Raw genomic sequence first — 21,126 nt, 5'->3', positions numbered from 1 at the left:
GAAGGAGGGAAAGGCAAAGGCCTCCACCCCCGGCCCGCAGCCTGCTTGGTCCCTGAGCCAGTGCGTTGGGCCAGCGCAGCCATGGGTTGTGGGTGTGGGGTGCTGGACTGCTCGTGTCCGTAAATTGTCTCTGGTTGCTCAGACGGAGCACAGACAGCAAGCAGGGCGGCTTTTCCCCGCATTCAAAAAAGTTTCAGATGTAAGATTTTGAAACCGTTCAGAATTTTAAGGCCACCAAGACAATCCTTCAGGGGTCAGCGCAGCATTATTCCTGCAGGCGATTTCTCTTCTGCGGCCTCCACGGTCATTTTAATTAAATAACTCGGCTGACGGGGCGTCTGGCTCTTCCCCCGAGACATTCTTCACAACCCAGTAAATCTCAACGTGGGGAAGTTTTCCCTGGATTCACCTATTTAACCAGCGTACATCTTTTTAAAAAGTCATCTTCATGATCGGCCCAGAGAGAAAGGCCCTGTTCCAGAGAGGACCGATCTGTACAAACTTTCTAAGGGCGGAGACCGCCTATCAGTAGTCACCGCGACTAGCCCTGTAAGTGGCGTCCACGGGTCACACCCGCTGATGTCGGTGGGGTGATGCTTGTGGCCGATGACGATGACATCTGGGTGTGAATTCTGTGAGCACGGAAGGGTACCATCGAACTAGCAAAGTCTCTGAGAAACTCACATTCTCATTTCAGCAGACTGGCTCTTAAGGACCCAGTTGTCCCATTTCTTAGCAGGCTTCATGAACTCTGTGCGCTCCCAACACGGGTGAGTCCAGGGGGGCTGAGGAAAGGGGGACGTGCACATTCTCCAAGTGTGTGGGACAACTTCCTTCCCGACACACAAAGAACCCGGAACTTCAGAAAGTTTTAGGGCATCTAAGTTGCTTTTTCCCTGGGTTTAGTTACTTGCAGGTAGCTGCTGTCTGAACATAGTAAGTGGAAATTTCCAGAAATACACCATTCATAAGTGTTAAATTGCACACTGTTCTGAGTAGCTCTGTCCCACCTGGGACGTGCATTGTCCCTTTGTCCGAGTTGCCACAAGGTACATACACTACCCACTGCTTATGAGTCACTTAGCAGCTGTCTCAGTTGTCAGACCAACTCTGCGTTCAAGTAAAGCTCGTAGTGTCCTAAAGCTAGGTCCCAACGCCCACATCCCTCTCCTCCCCCATCTCATCACGTCTGCCCTGCACCACCTCACAGCATCCCAGGAAGGGCGAGTACAGCTCCATCAGAGAGCAGGGACAGGCCGCACTCATGTGGCTTTTATTAGAGCATATCCTTGTAATTGTTCTGTTTTATTATTAGTTACTGTTCATGTCTTACTGTACCTGATCCATCACTTAAACTTTATCCTAGGTGTGCCTGTATCGGGAAAACACAGTGTACGTAGGTGTCAATAGTGTCTGTGGTTTCAGGCATCCACTGGGGGTCTTGGACCATACCCCCACAGATAAGGGGGGAACTATGTATCATTTGTCATCTGAGAAACTGCCAAATAATCCAATTATTGTCTCTGAGACCAAGCTCAGTAACAGTGATTGAGACAAATGAGACTCTTTTGCCTGCCTTACTAGCTTATGAGATCATATTTCTCAAAATACCTCTTTATTATCTTTTAGGGAACACAGTTGCTCATTGAATAGGTATAAATAAAGAACCTTTATTTAAAATAGTTAAATACTGTGTTACTTCTTCTCCCCATTTCTCTTAAATCCTAGAAGTGGTCCCTAAAAGAGTGGACATTTAACGACACGGAAATAAGACGGCAGGCACTATGCTTTGTCGAACGGTTTTATACTTAACACAGTCTGACCACTGTGTCTTCAGTGGAAATAGCAGAAGTGCCCCAAAGAGCAAATTATTAAACTTTGTTGCTCAAATGACATTTTGAGGTATTAAAGTCTGCTCTTTGTTGGATGAATGTTGATAATAGTAATTTTAAAACTTGTGTAAACCCTTTCTAAATCCATTGGCTAGACGTTTACCTTTGGCTGTGAGGAGAAGAAGCAATGGATAAGGTGTTTGTTTTTGAAAAGTTTCTAATCTACCAGGAAAGGTATGTACCCCCCATTACGTAAACAAGGGGACCACGGCCCCATAATGCAGAGTGGAACTGGTCGCATAGCATGGAACAATGTCAGGGGAGTTGAGAGGTGACAGAGATTCCTTCCGGTCTGAGGGCAGCATGGAAGTGCGCCAGGGGGGACGTCTGGGCATGACTCTGGACAAACGCCGCAGGTGAGGGAAACACTCTCTATATTTGGGACACATGGAAGATACCATTGGTCACAGGTTTTGGGGAAGGTCCATGGGGGGACGGTCTAGCTTTCGGACTTCATTTGGTGGCTAGCAGAGTTTTCCGATGGTGGAGGTCACAGATGGGGCAGTGGGACAGGGTGGCTCCTGTCATTTGGAGCCGCCACCCCAGTGCTTCTCATTCCAGGGATCAGGGCAAGGTTCCTCAGCTGTCCCTAGAAGTGTGAGCAGTAGATGCAATGAGGGAACATTTAAGGAAGAGAAAAGGAGTGAGTGAGACCAGCTTCACCCTCCCCACGGTCCCAGCAGTGCCTGCCCGGGGGGATTTCATTGGGAGTTTGCTCGATAAAACTGCAGAAGGATGGGGGTTGGGGGAGGGAGGGGATGCTTCCATGGAGGCCCATCAGCATTCACCGCTCATCAGTTCGCCGGAAAGACGGTTACTCCGAATGTGGTTAAGTGGGACAGAACAGGCCTTTCATGAGTATCTTTGAGGAAGTCGAAAGTACATTGATACTTTGGGAACATTTATAGCCCGTAATATGTCAAACATATTTGTGTGATGTACTGTTGGTGTAAATTTATTTCCCCAAATAGTTTATTTATACCTAAAAAATAAGTAGAAGAGATTTTTCCCCTTACATATATTCTTCCCATGGGGCATTGATTAAAATGTATCTACCACTTTTCTACGTCTAGTTTAACTTGCCATCCATCCCATTAGTTGGTGGTTTCTCCACCCAGACTAGTTTAGTGTCATGTGCAAGGTTTTGCTATTGTGACTTATTAGCAAATCACGTGCAAATATATTAAGTTCAGTGTGTTCCTGTTCATAGAGGAGTTATTCGTAACAACCATAAGGTGGGAGCAACCGAGGTTTTTATCAAGGGATGAACGAATAAACAAAATGTTGTATGAACACACCGCAGATTATAATTCAGCGTTAAAAAGGAAGGAAATTCTGACCCAGGCTGCAGTGTGGATGAACCCTGAGGCCATATTCTAAGTGAAGTAAGCTGAAAGCCGGCCGCAACAGGCAGGCGCCGCACGGTTGTCTCACAGAAGGGACTAGGGGAGTCAGACTCATAGAAACAGAAAGTAAGGTGGTGGTTGTCGGGGGAGGGGGCGAGGGCGTGGGGAGTTGTTTAATGGGTATGGAGTTTCAAGTCTGCAAGATAAAAGGAGTTTTGGAGGTTGGCTGCACGATAATGTGAACATATTTCACATAACTGAACCGGGGACTTAAAATGGTTGAGATGGTAAATTCACATTATGTATATTTTACCACAGTTAGAAAATGTTTACATATGTATTTGATGTTGAGTTTAGTTCCAGGACTAACCTGTGGGAGATGTCACTGTTAAAAGTGATCTATTTCGAGGAAGTCCAGCTATCTATTATTTTGCCTTTTGTCTTCATGACAGTAAGAACGAAGGTGGATTTCTTCTAACGAGTCCTGTGACATTGGGAAAGTCCCTTCCTTTCTCTGAGACAAGGTTGATTCATCTATAGAATGGGAATGATAATATGCACCTTATATGCAGGCTTCAGAATTTATGAGATGCGGTGTCCCTAGCACGGAGCAGGCCCTCAAAGCATGGCCGTTGCATGGAGTTCCCTGGCCATGTTCCCTGAGGCATTAGATGCTCTTGTTTGGTGTGAGAGAGCAAGAGTACTTCCACAAACACGTCTTACCACGTGCCAGGCACTCCATCGGGGACCAGAGATGTTCTGATGAGTGAGACGCTATAGCCGCGCCCTCATCTCTGTTCTGTGCTGGGACAGGAGAGGTAGACAGTGTATCAGTGTGTGAAATGCTCTGATGTGGGTACGTGCCAGAAGGAGGCCACTAGACCGCACAGGGGGCCAGTTGTCTTCCTTCAGTGGTCAACTTGGGGGTGAAGGGGTGTCTGACAACTATTGGAGGTGTAAGAGTCAGTGGAGGAAGGAGCAGGGTAGGCTCATTCTCTGCTGGGGGAACAGCACGCGCAAGATCCAGAGAATGAAGAAGGACTCTGAGGTGTTTGAGGCTGGAAAGCAAGCCCCTTATCTTCCAGTGGAAACTAGGAAGTGAGGATGGAGACAGATGGACAGATGCGAGCAGAGAGGGGCCAAGCACCAAGTGCTTCTACGTGTTGGGGATTTCCTGGAGGGCCTCGCCTAAGAGAGAGGCCTCAGATGGCATCGTGGAAGCATCCAGTTTGCGAGCAGGACTGGGGAAGGGTCTAGGCCGGAGGCTGCATTAGGAATGCCGGTGGGAGAGAATGGCAGCTGGGCCAGAACTGGGCGATGGGGTAGAGAGCTGGGCACAGGTCTCAGAGGTATTCAGAAGGCAGGATCGACAGGGTCCAGCAATCATTGGAGGGGCGGGTCAGAGAAAGTCAGAACAATGTTGGTTTCTCAACAGTGGGGAGAATGGGAGAGGGTCTGTTTGGGGAGGGGAATATGGCATTGGGTACCTGTTAATAGAAAGCGGAGGAAAAATGTTGAACATGTAAATAAGGTGTGTCTCTTCATTCTCTTTTGACACATGATTTATGTCCTTGGCTGGGCCCAGGAGGTGAGTTAGCATCGTCTTCCCTTGCGGAGATCACGCTGTCATCCCCATCCTAGTTTGTAGCTGGTTACGCACAGCCCCTTCCCCCGGGTCTCTAGCCCAGACGGAGCCTCGGCGGCGCTCATTGCTTGACCCGCCTGCAGTTCTCCTTTTGCAGGGTGCCCGGCGGGCAGATACTTGTTCGGAAGCATGGGAATGCCAGCTGCCCCTTTTGTCTGTCAAGCCAGCTGGCATCCGGCCCCTGCAGAGCAGGGAGTGCCGGTCCCCATTCCTGGTGAGGCCACATTTTGTCCAGTTCCAGGTCAAGTGCTCATTGTGCCTTTACAGCAACATGTCACCAATCTGTTCTCGTGTGAAAATTCGGACATTCCCTGATCGTTCGCTCCATAAAACTGGAACCAAATTCCGCCGGTGTCCTTGTCCTTCTCTCCTCACTCTCTGAAGAACTTTTGTGTGTGCTATTTTTAAATGCAGTGGGTTTCTCTTACGTCCCCTCTTTGATGCATTTAAACACTTTCTGGCATTAATTGTAGAGGCTTGTTTTGCAGATACTCTTTTGGCCTGATCGTTTGTACCGCTGGCTTCATCACCGTGCCCGCGGGGCGGTCTTTGTTTTGTGGGCACACCTCATCCTAGGCAGCCGACTTGCCAGTTTAGCCATAGGGGGCTTTGCTTTGAGTGCCTGACCCTGTGTAGCTGTGGCGCAGGTTCCCCTGGACTTTTAAAACGGTGTTTTTTAGTAGTCTTCGTGTTTCTTTTGGGGTTGTTATCTCTTTAACTAGATCTTTCTTTCTTTTTTTTTTTTAACCAGAACATATGCATTTTATTATTTCCATTTGTAATGATGTAAAATTCCCAGTGATTTTTAAAAAAATTTTGCTATTCTCGTTAGAACTGCTCTAGCCCTTTGGCCCATGACATGTGCTTCGAGGCGCGCAGTGTCTGTGCCTGCTGCATTCCACAATGCAATGTGGAATGTGCTTTTGTTTCTGGGGGACTCAGGGGCCGGTTCCGTGTGCGATCCTCATGTGGCGGGTGCACAGCTGTCTCAGACGGAGATTCAGTGCAGAGAGCACACCCCTGTGTCCATTGCAGCATTACTGACCATTGCCGACTTTGGGAAGCTGTCCCAGTGCCCCTCCGTAGATGAGTGAACTAGAAGGCTGTGGTCCGTTTACACAACGGAATACTTCTTGGCCATAAAAAAGAAGGGAAACTTACTTGTTGCAATAGCATGGATGGACTTGGAGAACATCATTCTAAGTTAAATAAGTCAGTCAGTGAAAGACATGCCGTATGATATGATTTCCCTTACATGTGCCATCTAATGGACAAAATAAACTAACAAGCAGAATAGAAGGAGACTCATAGACGGAAAACAGACTGATAGCTGTCAGAGGGGAGGGTGGCTGGGAGGCCGGATGGAGAAGGTGAAGGGAATTAAGCAAAAACACAAATACAACTCACAGACACAGACAACAGCAGGGTGATGACCAGAGGGGGAGGGGGGTGGGGGGGACAGAAGAGGGTAAAGGGGGGATGAATGGTGGTGGAAGGAGACTTCACTTGGGGTGGTGAACACACAATACCGTGCACAGATGATATATTATAGAACTGTATGCCTGAAGCTTATGTAACTTTACTAACCAAGGTTGCCTCCATGCATTCAATAAAATTTTTTTCAAAAGATCAAGTACAGGTAAATTTGAGTCCACCAGCTCATCTTCCAGTCTGCTCCACTTGCACAATATTTTCTCTCGGTTTTGTAGCGTCCGCTGGAAGGCCCAAAGAACACCCCGAGTGTGCCCCCGGTAGAGATGTGGCGTTTCTGCCACAGTTGTCAATTCGGACACGCCTGCGTGTGCTGCCCTCTGCAAACATTGATGTCTGTCTTCTAGAAACATTTTTTGGTTTTTTTTGCAGTCTGAGGGCACAATACTGCATTGATTTTTATTGACTAACCTCTTTCCATCCTGAGTCCTATGTGTCACTTCTATCAAGCTTGTCACATTTCCACAAGTTCCCCATTAATCTACTTAATTTTTTTTAGGCCTCCAGGATTTGTGGAGATAAAGTTATGGATTTCTACTGAGGGGATAGAGACTTCACTGGGGAGCAGCAAATTTAAAAAATGGCCAGAGCTGATGGGTGGGGACAGGCAAGGGAGGACCATTTAGCAGTGGCTGCTAAGAGACGTGACAAATCTCCATGGGGTGCCCGTCAGTCCCTCTGCAACCCGGACCTGCCAGCCTCCACCCTCAGCCGCACCTTTCTGACCACCCCCGGCACTGGGCTGCATTTGCTCCCAAGGCCTCCGACTGCCACCTGCTCGCACCTCTTTGCACTGTGTTGGGGTAGAATTAGGTGGACGGTGAAGGGCCCGCGGCACATGTTTTCAGCAGGGTGAGTCCGCAGAATGGCCTGGGGCTCAGGTTCCTGACTTTACGGGGTTAGTGGAGACGTGAGTCTGAGAGGCTATGGAACTACAGCATTTCTAAATCAGGCCTTGGGCCCTTCCACAGGAATCGTTTGGTGTAAAACATTTGTAGACGTGCAGCGAACACACAAGGCTTTTCCTCTCGACAACGACGTTATTTCTCACTCCTCATAGGCCTGTATTAATATTTGAACAACAACATTTATTCTTACTAGAATGAGTTTAAACTTTTGCAATATTTGCCATACCTTCAGCTCTGTTGTAGGAACCGTTTGAGTGCTTGTTTTTCCAGGTTTGTGTAGACGTTAGTGCTCCATTTAGTCATTGATAACTGGTCTTTGTCATGGGGGATTTCTTCCGTTCGAAGTAACCAGTAATACGGAGTGATAAAAAGAGTGAGGGTTCCTAGTACTCCCTTAGTTATAATTACTCAAAACCAGAAATGGGACCTTGTTTTTAATTTATACCCTCTCTCTCACACCCCCCCCACCCAAATCAAACCATGGTAATAAGAACCTTGTGCAGACAAATGATGCCAAACAGCACGGGAGAAAGTCCGGAGAGTGTAGGCCGTATGACGTTTGTGCCCTTAACTTTGATCTCCAGTGACTCGGGCTGACTGCTGAGCATCAAGATCGTACCCACAGGGTGAGGTCGGGGAGGAACCCCCTGAAGCTTCCCACTGGGCACCCGTCTGGTGACGTGGACACTCAGCTCTGCCCGGAGGGGTGGTTGCTGGCATATTAATGCAACTGGGTTGGGAGAATAACAATATTGGTGCCTCTGATATGGTTAAGAAGCCGCTGCTGCCCGGAGGTGCACACCATCGAATGGCACCACGAAATGCGTCAACCTCTGATGTGTCCAGCGTGGAGAAACACCCACGTGCAGCCTGTACTTTGCAGTGAAGTCAGAGAAAGCTTCCCTGAAGGTCACATTCGGGGAGGTTTGTAGGGTGGAAACAAGTGTGGGGGCTTTCAGCAGATAGAACAGCGCACAGACGGGGCACGGACGTGAGCAGGAACCCATGAGGGCCTTGCGTGGTCTGGTGAGGACGGAGATTAGGGGCCACAGATGGGCGGGGTGATGAGGGCACGGGGCGGGGCTTGTGCTAAGTGAGGCTGTAGGGACATGGAGGTGCTGAAACTGTAGATTCGCATCAGAGTGGGCCCTGATGAGAGCCACAATTGGGACGGACCGCCCTCACTGAGCAAACAGGGATAGAAAGGTCCACACGGCCTCGGGGTGCAAAGCAAATGTGTTTGAAGATGGCAGTGACTGCTTCAGGTCCCCGGGACAAGCACATGACTGGCGCACACAGCACAGGCGAGATGACACTTCAGTGAGAGGGCCCACAATTAGTAGCTTTGGTTGCCCACGTGCGAGCCACGAGAAGCTACAGGTTGTAGATCTATTCCAGCACATCGCTGGGGTCTTTCCAATAACACCGTGCATTCCGTTTCTGGTTTCAAGTACTGACTCTACCTTCACTAGCCAGGACTTTTACTACCATATCTTTAAAATGACAATGATAATTGTGCCCAAAATGGAGGGAGAAATAATCTGACGCCTCATGTTGGATTGTAAGTGCTTAGTATAAATTAAGTATTATTATTGATTGGTCAAAATAACCACATAAGGAAGAATGCCCCACAGTTATTTTCTCTTGAAGAACGATGAGTAGTGCTGTGTAGAGAGAAGCACACGGGAATTATCTTTCATGAAAGTAAAAAAGCAAAACAGTCAAATCTCACAGAGATGGAGGAAGGGATGCGTCAGGGAGACAGACTGTAAGGGTTCTGTGGCTCCGTGGGCCCTCCTTTTATCTTGTACCTGAGGAGACTGCACAAGGTGAGGGGGTGTGTTTTCTGTGGGAAATTCCTGTGTTTCAAACCCACGATGTGAAGCTTCCCAGAAGTGAAGAAAAAGGAGACGCCCAGGCTCCCGGGTGTCACACTGATGGAGGGAGCGAAGGGCGTTCTCCCGTCAACGCTTTCTAAGATGCCCAGGGCTGTTGCTGTCTCCTCCGGTTTTCCCATCTCCTGCTTGGGGTTTGAGCTCACGGGGAAGGAGCGCAAACACAATTATAGACGAAGGGAAGGGGATAGTACATGTTCTCCGAAGGTGACGAATTGACTCTTCGTTGAAAGAAATTAATTTTTTAAATCCTTGTGCAGCGCCGGGTCCTATTCAGTAAACTACGCACCCTGAAACGGTAAACAACTGCTTTGTTTGGCTCGATGATCTTGCCCTGGGCTGTTCCGCAAGAAAAGATGAAAATGTGCTTTGCAGAGTGTCATTTATTTCACACAGAGATAATACGCTTTGTTTCCTCAGTGTTTATTTATTCTTAAAACTTAGATAATCTTCTTGTCTTCAGTTCTTTCAAAACATGGAGTCATCCAGCTCTCTCGGGTTGCCAGACATTGTCTGAAAGGTTTTATCTGCCTCCCCTGAGGGTCCTTTACATATTTTGGTGAGAATGAAATCTTTTGTCTTAGGTAATAAAATCCCCTGGCTCAAGGCTTCGTTTGCAATATTTTAGATATTCTTTTTAGCCATATAAAGATGAATTTCTTTCGCCTATGTTTGAAAAACAGTCCCTAACAATTTTTTCTGAGCTGTTTGAATTGCTCGAGCTTCTCCAATATTCTTCCTCACCTTGAGGGTAATGGAAACAGAGAGGCCGCAGACGCTTTTGGTTCTCCTTGAGAAATGGAGCAGCAAATTAGCTGAGATCATATCCAATACACTTTCAATGCAGCCGTTGAAGCCTTCACCATCCAACTATTTACCATTGAAAGTTTTAACCTGTTTCGGTGTTTGACATTTCTCTGTGTTTCCCTCCTTTCTCCGGTTCTGTCAGCCAGAGCCTCCAACAGTGACGTGAATTCTCAAATGCCCCTTCATTGTCAATTTCTAGGCTTGGGTCGTTCCTACGTCAGCACAGAGGGCAGCCACCTGCTCAGCCTCCCTGAAGTCTCCCCCAGCCCCAAACATTGAAGCTGCAAAGCTAAGCCCATTGGCCAACGTCCCAAGCCTTTCTCCTCCCCAGCTGTATTTCCAGTGATTCCCCGTTCGCAGTTGGGTGTCTGTCCTTCAGCACCCCCATGCGACCCTGTCCTGGGCAGTTGCCTGCCTCTTTGGCTTTTCTCCACGTCCAGCCAAGACTTTGCTTCTCTGCCTGGAATGCAACGCCTCTCACTGGGCTTCCCTTCCCCTGGCTCACACCACTGCATGTGTTAGATGTAACGATCTATTTAATTGCATGGTTTCCTTACTAGTTGATAAGCCCTGTGAGCTTAGGGACCATGCCTGCCTTACTTGTATCCCTAATATCTTCTTCAGTCCCTTACCTATATTAAGGCCCTTACTAGATATTTTTAAAGTGAACTAGTGATGAAAGCAAGTGACTGTTTTGTAAGGTACGCAGGGGCAGGCATTGGTCTTGCTCACGGTCTGTAGCCTATAAGTATCGCCTCACAAATCTTCTTACTACAGCCTCCTGAGGGCTGGCTTGCTCCCTGGAGGTTAACTCCCTGCGGTGCCGAGGACTGGGAAGCCTGTGCCATGTCGGGCTGCCCCACATGCGCCCAGCTCAGAGTGCCTGCTGCGGCTCCAACTCTGCCTGCAGTGCCTCAGACCTCAGGCGTGGAGAGGCTCCAACTCACTTTCCAGGTTTGAATCCAGGGACTCTGGGAACTTATAAAGCTCTTTGCTTCCTTCAGAGTGATTCCAACCTATGCCAAATGTTCCCCGTTACTTCAAAGCGTAGTGATCAGCGCATTCAGGATTAGACGGGAGCCTCAGTCTTTGATCCTTTTCCGTGGCCTTTATCCTAACAAGTTGTCTGAGGAATTAAAGATATGTTTATACATGGAAGTCAGGGCCTATCTGACATTCTGGGCGATGGAGGAGATGAAAGGAACAATGTGGGAACGTGCACTCAAACTAACGAGATAAAATTGGATAGCAAAGTGTGTTAAATCTTTGTTGTATTAAAAAGAAGTGACTAGGGCAGAGGCATGGCTCAGGAGCAGCACAGTGAGTGAATGTGGGCGTAGTCGTGTCTGAGGAAGAGAAGTGATTCGGAAAAGCTTAACAGAGGGTCCACATGTGACCCAAGGCCCGAAGCGGTAGATGGGGACTGGGAAGGCATGATGGTGTGAGACAGGGGGTCGCCTAGTCTGGGGCTCAGCTAGTCCAGGGCTCAGAGGCAGGACCAAGCATGTGCTGTGGATTGGGGGACCTGACGGTGAGCGCAGGGACGAGGTGCGTGGTGGACTACAGTTGAAGTCTGGCGACGCCGGGCAAACGCTATATTACGTGTCTGGAAGATTGGATTTTATCATAAAGTCTCCAGGGGGGCTTGCAAGCCTTTTCAGCTAGGAACTTCCAGGGCCAGGTTTGTGTCCCAGAGATCTCTCGGGCTATCTGATGGATGGGTGGAGGGGAGTGGGCATGAGCAGGGAGAATATTTACCACCCTGTCGCTCTGACCCAGGGGAAGGTGGGCGTAAGAACCTCAAAGAGTGGGATGCTCAGAAATGGGCAGATTTGGGCTCATGGGGAAGAAGAGGGCATTTATTTAAAATGGTTTGATGTGTTGTGGGGATGTGCACGGGTCCTTTCGTTTTCTCCTATTTTTAGCATTATAGCAATTGCTTCTTAGTCATTTTTATCTGCCATTCATCGGCATATTTCTGCTTATTTGTTCTCCACAGAACCAGCTGGATACGTATAAGAAATGTAATGAAGTAGATACTAAAATAAACAAACAGTGACACGGGCAGAAAGGGAGGGAAGAGGCAGGAAATTGAACATGCAGTGGTTGATCTAAACGCAGAGAGCTTATTAATCGGGGATCTCATGTCTGGTGTCCTCAGCAGATTTTCTTTGGGCTAGCAGCTTTGCAATTGGTCAGAGAGCCCCTGTCACACCCTGGTGAGCCTGGAGCTGGCCAGTAGCGTGGCTTCTGGTTGGCTGGGACCCAAACCAGCATCTTTTTGTCTCCCAGGGTTTCAGTGGACCCGGGACCCTGTGGGGGGACTTCTGAGGCCCTGTGCAGTGACCTGGCTGTGTGTCTTTCCATCAGCTCGGAGCTGGGCCTTACTTGTCTTTATGTCAATACTCAGTGATCTCTGCTGAATGAATCAGTGAATGACAGAGGAGGTAAAGTTCTGCTGCCTCCTGTTTGTAATCCGCCTTCCAGTTTAAATCCCCTGCCCCACCCTGCTCCTCAGGCCCTCTTTCTCCTCTAACATGGGGTCCCAGGGAGCAAGGCAGCCTGTGACCTGTGACGCGTGACCTCAGACAAGGCGGGCTCCCGACTCTTCTGTGTGTGCTGAGCTGCAGGCAGCCAGTGTGTCCCCGGCCCATCAGCCTATGGGAATCGGCTTCCTCTCCTCCCCTTGGACAGCAATCTGATGGACGATTTCACACTGATGTGTTGGCGCCTGCCAGGAGCTGAGGTTGTTGTGTGCATTTTAACAAGGACAAGTAAAGACATTGATTTCTAATTATAGGATTTAAGGCATCATAAAATGAGATATTTAGGAACAGGGGCTTCCCGGGAGACTATTTGTCCTCCATGAAAGGCAGCCCTGTTGCAGGGTGGGAGGGAAAATTCTCAGTGTCCCACGGGACCCCTTCCCAGGGATGAGGATGGCAGCCCTGGCAGCCCTGGCAGAGGAGCAGCTCCCTGGGCCTCCAGCCTGGTGGGGCTCCCTTCTCGGCCATCGCCAGCTGGGGGACTTCGCTCTGGGGATGTCATGAAGACTCAATGTGTCAGCACATGAAATGCATTTAATGCTGGCGCATAGTAAGGACAAATTCAAGGTAGATTATTTTGCTTTTGAAATATGTTGACAATGTTAAATGTGTATCAGACAAAATGCTTAACATCGTCTCCAGTGATATTCACTGACGTAGTCTGTTTTCTAGTAGAGGATGATTAGCATCTGTGTTAACCTTTTGATTCTTTTTCTGTACAACTCTGCCATGCAGAAAGCCTACCAGAAATTTCCAAGTCTGGGAGGCCAACTGCCAATACTTCCGTAGAACACAGCCAGCCCCTGGGCTGTTTGGTCATCTTTTGGTTTACAGATCCTTGGACCTATGCTATTTAAAATTCTTATGTCCCATGAGTCATTTACTTTCCTGATTGGAGAAAGTGTAGAGTTGCTCAAAAGTGAAGACTTTGTCTTGGACTTCCTCCAGGCTCGTGATACTGACTTAAGTGGAAAGTGTTGCTTTCCCTCACTGTACCGTAACAGAGCGATTAAAGCTGGTTTTCTAATAATTAAAGCCTGTGAGCAAAAGGTGCAGCATGTGCATCCCTGGCTAGCCCTTGAGACAGATGCTTTCCAGCTTTGGGGGCTCCCTGAAGCAGCCAGGGGGCAGCCTGGGGGCTGGAGCCCCACCTGCGGCCACTGCAGTAGCTTTGAATCACAGGTCGTGCCAGGCCTGGGTCACAAGTCTTTAGCTCTTTGGTGTTCCTAGGGCACCTTGCATTTTGGACAAGCTGCAGACCTTTTAGTGTGTACTTTCTGGGCCGCACCTCTGATCTGCCATCAGGACGTGCTTGCCTGATTCTAGGTATTTCTTCCCTTTAAACAAAGGGCCCGTCTTGGCCGGCCTCCTGACGCTCTGTCAGTGGTGGTGTTATCTCTTACAGCAGCTCCGTTCTTCCCACCTTATCTGTGCTGCTCAGTCAGGCAATCCTTTAGCTCCTTTTTATCTTGTTTGGTTCCTTTCCCTAGTGTCTGTGCTTTAAGTGAAGGATAGAGAGTGGCCCTAACTGGGGAGGGGTGTGGAGAAGATGGCCCATCTCCCTAACCGGCACTGACGAAATCCAGGTTGCACTCAGTGAAGTCCTCACCTGCGTTTGTTTGCGCCACTGCCTTACCAGGAGCCCGGCCGGGGGCTTCCCCAACAGAACTGGACTCTCTTATGGTTATGGAGGCTGGAAGCCGTGGTCTGGTGTTGGCAGGGAGGGTCCTGAAACTGTGAGGACAGTGTCCCAGGGCTCTCGCCAGCTCCTGGTGGCTTCTGGCCATCGCTGGCATCCCCTGGCTTGGGGATACTTGACCTTGATGTCTGCCTTCATGTCCGCATGATGTTGTCTCTGTGTGCAGGTCTGTGTCCCAGGTTCCCCTTTCTATAAGGACACCAGTCATGGATGCTGGCTTCGGGCCTACCCTATTCCAGTGTGATCTTGTCTTTTTTTTTAAATTTTTATTTATTGATTTTGAGAGAGAGAGAGAGAAACATCAATTTGTTTTTCCACTTATTTATGCATTCATTAGTTGATTCTTGTATGTGCCCTGACTGGGGATCGAACCTGCAACCTTTTGATCTGCATCAGGGTGGACTATACTGGTGAGGCCACTACTTCCAAGGTGGCATTGTGGAGACCTGAATGCTTCTGTGTGAATTTGCCTGGAGTCATTCACTCATACAGTTGTACACATACTTCTTAATCACAGAGGTTTTAGGGATATAAATTCCCCCCAAATCAATGGATACACACTGCCTATTGGCTGTCACGTGAAATTTCAAATTAAATTTTTATACAAATAATATTGATTGACTTTTCTAATCTATGCCAAGCACTGCTCTAGCTCTTAAGGACACAGTGGTGTAGAACAGGCTCTCCCAAGGTCTGGACTTAGGAAGCTTTGAGTAAAAAGTGCAGGGTTTTGTGCCATTGAAGAGTCACATTGCAGGCTGCTCGAACTGCCTGCAGAGCCATTGAACTTGAGGATGGTGAAGGAGCAGCTGTGGATGTGGCAGTGGGCTCAGGCAGTGGCATGATGCACAGGTGTGCTCAGGAGTGTCTGGACCACTCAGAAGCCCTAGTGGAGCTTGGAGAAGGTGGTGAGCCACTGAAATAACGTTCGGAAATGATCCATCATCACACCAGAAACATCCCATGCAAAGTACAGAGGATTTGATCATGTTATGGTCCAGTACAAATCCTGGGAGAACAACACACAGGCAGAACTGTAGAATGGCCAAATGCAGAGGACTGACCGCGCACACCAGGGCTGGAGAGGCTGTGGAGCAGCAGGAACTCTCGCTCACGGCTGCTGGGAGCGCAACGTGGTGCGGCCACTTTGGAAGACAGTTTGGCAGCTTCTTACAAAACTAAACATACTCTTACTGTTTGATCCAGCAATCACGCTATTTGCCCAAAGGAATTGAAAACTCATGTTCACACAGAAACCTGCACATGGATGTTTCTAGCAGCTTTATGCATCATTGCTGAAACTCAGAAGCAACCAACATGTCCTTCAGAAGGTGAATGGATAAATAAACTGTGGTCCATCCAGACAATGGAGTATTACTCAGTGCTAAAACGAAACGAGCTATCCAACCATGAAGAGGCAAGGCGGACGCTTAAATGCACATTACTGAGTGAAAGCCAATGTGGAAAGGCTGCACACTGTACGACCCAGCTCTGGGACGTTCTGGGAAAGGCAAAACTATGGAGACAGCGCAACGATCAGTGGTGCCCAGGGGTTGAGGAGAGGGAGAGACAAACAGAGCAGGTAGGATTTTTAGGGCAATGAAAATGCTCTTTATGGTACCACAATGATGGATACATGTCATTATTTATCTGTCCAAATCCATAAACTGTGCAACACCGAGGGTGAGTCCCGAGTGAACTACGGACTTTGTGTGATAATGGTGTTTCAGTGCAGGTTCATCCTTGGTAGAAAGCGCATCAGTCAGGGGAGGGATGTGGATGATGGGGAGGGTGTGGGACTGTCTTTATCTCTGTACCTTCCTCTCAATTTTGTAGTAAACATAAACTGCTCTAAAAAATAAAGTTTTTAGAAGAAAACAAACAAACATACAAACAAACAAAACCCCACAGTTGACTCCGTGTTTATGCTAAGAATTAGTTCATGGCTATTTCTTTTTAGTTAGACTTGTACGTTTAACTGGGTTTTATTGCTTTTGTTTCTACCTTTAGGATTAAATTCTAATCAAGCCTTTTCTGTCCTATTATTACCTACGACATTCTGATTGCCGTTTTAGGTGGATTCACTCTCCGAGTCAGGGCGCCGGGGTCCCCTTGCACATGCAGGTCTCCCGGGTTGTCGTTCTCAGGGTCGCTCTGCGCATGCCGGGCAGCAGGATTGGGTGACTGAGCGGCAGCAACAGGCGACCTGTGAGCACGGCCAGCGCGCAGGCCCCCTCTGGGTTGGATTCCTGCCTGACATCTGCCGGATTTCTGTTCAGCAGGGGAGGATCGTGGGGGTCGACTCTGTGCTTCCAAACCACCTGCCTCTGGCACAGGGCACGCCCCTCTCACTTCCAGCCTGGGTCTGCTGAAGGGTGGCTCTGGGTCCGGACAAAGGGCCTGTGCTGGGAGACCCTCCCTGCACCTGTCCCCCGCAAGGACGGCCCACCTGAGACCCCACAGGCTTGGCCATCCTGGGGTGTTTGTCCTTTGTGCAAACACAGACACCCCCAGAGAGACCTGCACTTCACACCCAAGTGGCAGTTTCTTGAGAGTAGGTGTTGGTTAGATAAGCAGATAAAGACAGTTCCTGAGATTGGAGGAGGGTGGCTGCCACAGAGCAAACAAGCAGGTGTGTCAGGCCGGAAGTCAACATCAGAAGGCAGTGAGGGGAGCCTGCTCTTGCTCCTGGGGTTCGGGACAAATGTGTTTCTCCTTCTTGTCATTTCTTCTCTGCTCTTTCATTTCCCGGACACAGTGTGATATTATCTGATTTGGCCTTTTGTTTGTATGGTCCCTCATTCTCACTGTCTCATGCCTCCTTTTCCCTGTCTTAATTTTATTCTAATTTCTCATTTGTTTCCTTTAAGCTTTTATTTTCTTATATTTTTCATTCCTTAGGGATTTTCTCCCTTCCCTCGTTCTTATGCTGGCTCACGACTTAGAGATGAAATGTTTCCCGTGTGCTTGTTATGTGGGTGAAGTGTTAACTTCGGCAAAGGCTCGCCTGGTTACAGAGCGAGGTGCTGGATGGCTGCGGCTTCCTCTTTCTGCAGCCTTCTGACACGTGGAACCACTTTCTGAAGAAAAGAAGCCGTTTCTGTGGAGATGAAACCATCCTCGACAGTACTCTAATCGAATGTAGACAGCAAATCCTACGGTGCTTTAGATTTCATTTTGCTCCTTTTACTAGAGTGGCTCCTCTTCTCTCCTCTGCGGTCCTCTCGGGCCCTCTCTTGTCTCCTCTACTTTCTCACTGGAAGTCAAGAAAGGGGACCCAGGCCAGATGGTCTTTCCCATTTCTGCATTTGTTTGTCTAGCGTCCCTGTGCTCTGTGACACCATGACAGCCCTTCCTACTTGACAGGAGGTCAGAATTCCCTGTCAGCAGCAGCAAAGCCATCGGATTACACAGAATGACGTTTCCACTGTGGGCTCTCCAGAGCTAATTCCCGAAGGCTATTCTCTCCATCAGGTGTGAGGTGATATCACAGTGTGGTTTCGATTTGCATTTCCCTAATGATCAGTGACGCTGAGCATCTCTTCATGTATCTGCTGGCCATTTGTACATCTTCTTTAAGAAATGTCTAACCAAGTTGTTAGCCCATTTTTAAAACTAAATCATGAGTTATGATTGTTCTTTTGTTTGGTTTTCTTCTTTTGCTGTTGAGTTGCGGGAATTCCTTACATACTTTGGAAATAACCCTCAGGAGATGTAGAGTTTGCGAAGCTTTTCCCCCCTTGTGCAGGCTCTCTCTGTTGGTCGTTTCCTCGGCTTTGCAGAAACATTTCAGTTTGATGTCATCCTGCTTGTCTATTTTTTCTTTTGTTACCTGTGCTTTTGGTGTCATATTCAAGAGATCATTGCCAAGGCCAAAGTCAGGAAAATTTATCCTGTGTTTTCTTCTGGGAGTGTTACAGTTCCAGGTCTTACATTTAAGTCTTTATCCATTCTGAGTTGATTTGTATGCACGGTGTAAGAAAAAGGTCTGATGTTATTCTTTTACCTTGTGTATGTCCAGCCTTCCCAAGAACATTTGCTGAAGAGATGACTGTCTTTTCCCCATCGTGTATTCTTGGCACTGTTGTTGAAGATCAGTTGACGCTACCTGTGGACTTCTTTCTGGGCTTTCTAGTCTCTCCCATTGCAGTGTGGTTCCATCTTTTCTCCAGAACTATACAGTTTTAATTATTGTAGCTTTGTAGTGCAGTTGGAAATCAAGAAGTGTAACACCTCCAGCTCTGTGCCTTTTCAAGATTGCTTTGTCTATTTGTGGTCCTTTGTGGTTCTCTATGAATTTTAGGATTGTTTCTCCCCTTTATTCTCTTAAAGATTATTGATGCTGTCGGGCTTCTATTTATGGGTTATAACGATCAATATTGACTGTATTCAAAATGAAAACTGAGCAAAATTTAAAAGACAAGATTTTATAAGGACATATCCCAATGGTCATTGAGACTTTGAAAATATCTACTACATATTTTTATAGGATAAGAGTGAATTTCTAAGAATATATATTCTCATAGATGAAGAGTTAAAAAGGTAAGTTACATTTTAACATGAGTATTAAAATCAGTCTGACCTTGCAGATGTCAGAGAGGGTCACAGGGACCCTTTGGGTCCTCAGAGCACACTGTAAGAAGCGCTGGTTGAGGTCTCCAGTGATGGTGTGCCGAGCGCTGTGTGCTGGGTGCTCCAGCTGTGGTGTTAGGAAGGTGGGAAAATATTGGAGGACCTCCTAGGTACCCAGCAATTGACAGAACATGTGGTCCCTACTTTATCTCTGCGCAAGACAACCCGTGCCCCTGAAAAATGAGTTTGTGTGTGAGGTCAAAGAAAATGATTTGGTGTCATTTCATGAACAACAACATCTCCGTTGGCGCTACGACAATCTAGACATCTGATGCGCAGAGTCGGCGTGGGAGTCAGCAGCCCGGCACGGCTGCAGGCTAACGCTGTGCGATTCAGCCTCTTGATGTGATCACTACCCAGAAATGTACCAGAGGGTTTGAGGGTGTTTCTTGTTATTCGGTTAACCAAGAAAAAGTTAAGGGCATGTGTGTGAACATGGCCTTTCAAAAAGCCCCTTTCTTACAGGGATGTGGTACAAAGATATCATGTACAATCACAAACTGTTAAGTGACATCACCAATCATTTTCACACTCAAAATTTTCTGAGTAGCTTCTACCTTCACATCTAACAATCTGAGGACCTAAGTATAATCAATTTCACCTTCTTTTCAGATCATTTTGAGACAGCTGTATCACCAAATAGCCACGTAGTCTCAGGAACTGGGGAAAATGTCACACTCACCTACGAGCTTCAAACGAATAGGTCAATGCAACAAGTCACATGGGAAAAGATCCAGGCCCGTCAGATCGACCTCCTGACTCGATGCAACTTGTCCCAAGGCAAGAGCAACGCCTCAAGGTACCGAAGGCAAATACTGAGCACCTGTGGCCAGGGGATGAGAAGGAGCACCATTGTCCTGCCCCACGTCACGGCCTCCGACTCTGGACTTTACCGCTGCCTCTTCCAGGCCAACACAGGGGAAAACGAAACCTTCGTGTTTAGGTTGACCGTAACCGATGGTGAGTACGTGGAAGAGGTCTTCACGTGTCAAACCAGAAAAAGCCAACCACTGTGGCTGGTTTCTCTTGCCTTTTCTAGGATTTTATTGTTCAAAATACTTTTAGTGATTGGATTTAGATAAGTTTTCAGTTATTGATTGGCGGTCTTTAGTGTTTCTTGATCTTGCTAATCCATCAGCCACAAATTTAACAATGACAGAGCTTTCCCGTTTTCTTGATCTGCCCCACATTCCTGAAATGAAAAAAAAAATTAATTCAATGAGTCTGAAAAAATACATGGTATCACCAGGCTGTAAGATTCAACTGTTTAACTCCTAATTTTCAGTTACCTTAAAACTTTTTGGAAAACAAATCTTTTGGAGGGTGGTGACTAGGTTTTGTAAGCCTCATACAGCCTCAGCAATAACAAGATAGTGCCAGACTGGTATTGACTGCATCAGTTCTTGAGTTGAGTGGAATTGAGTAAGTGTTGGTAATGTGATTGCTACTTTGGCATGTCAGAGCTGTGAGTCCCTTAGATGTTTTCAGGTCTGGGAGTGGAAGCAGGCTGTCCTGATGTTGTTGAACCTGAACTTGAGGGCTCTGCCCTGAGCCCTCCCCTTCCAAGGCCCAGATCTAGTTTTGTGTTAGTAATGGGTCTCCTGTGTCCTAAGGAAGCCCTAGCCTGTGTGGGATTCAGGCCCTGCAACACCCATGGGGCACTGAGGAAAAGGGCTTTTACACTCACAGATACAGAGAGATGTGCCTCTCTGGAGCCTGGGTAGAGGCCTGCATTCCCCCTGAGTGTGAGGAAGGACATCCCAGGTGCTCCCGGCTCTGCTCCTGGGCAGCTGTTCTTGCTCCAGGGTGACACGGCCCAGAAAGTAATTTATTTTTATTGGTGACAGAAATTCTCCTTTATCCTCCCTCTACTCTTCCTTGCTTCCTTCCCTTCCCTTCCCTTCCCTTCCCTTCCCTTCCCCTTCCCCTTCCCCTTCCCCTTCCCCTTCCCCTTCCCCTTCCCCTTCCCCTTCCCCTCCCCCTCCCCCTCCCCCTCCCCCTCCCCCTCCCCCCTCCCCCCTCCCCCTCCCCCTCCCCCTCCCCCTCCCCCTCCCCCTCCCCCTCCCCCTCCCCCTCCCCCTCCCCCTCCCCCTCCCCCTCCCCCTCCCCCTCCCCCTCCCCCTCCCCCTCCCCCTTCCCCTTTCCCTTCCCTTCCCTTCCTTCCCCATACTTATGCTGTGTGTAGACTTTTACAGCTTCTGGGTATCTGGCTGTCCCTCCATGGCCGGCCTGGGCTGCAGCTGGTGTTTTCTGCTGCCCAGAGAA

The 21,126-nt window shown here is 48.2% G+C and overlaps 1 protein-coding gene across 3 annotated transcripts in view; it reads left to right on the top strand.

Moving 5' to 3' along the window:
- CD226 (CD226 molecule) overlaps positions 1-21,126 on the top strand; it is a 54,907-nt gene that overhangs the window by 18,090 nt on the left and 15,691 nt on the right. For all 3 annotated transcript variants that reach the window (XM_045188032.3, XM_045188031.2, XM_053913407.1), the window contains one exon: positions 19,474-19,821. In XM_045188032.3, coding sequence (XP_045043967.1) covers positions 19,474-19,821 — 348 coding nt within the window. The remainder of the gene's footprint in view (positions 1-19,473; positions 19,822-21,126) is intronic.

This window comes from Desmodus rotundus, chromosome 10 (genome assembly GCF_022682495.2).
Source record: "Desmodus rotundus isolate HL8 chromosome 10, HLdesRot8A.1, whole genome shotgun sequence".
NCBI classification, from domain to species: Eukaryota; Metazoa; Chordata; class Mammalia; order Chiroptera; family Phyllostomidae; genus Desmodus; species Desmodus rotundus.
The sequence above is the reverse complement of the archived record's forward strand: the minus strand, read 5'-3'. Positions and strand labels throughout refer to the sequence as shown.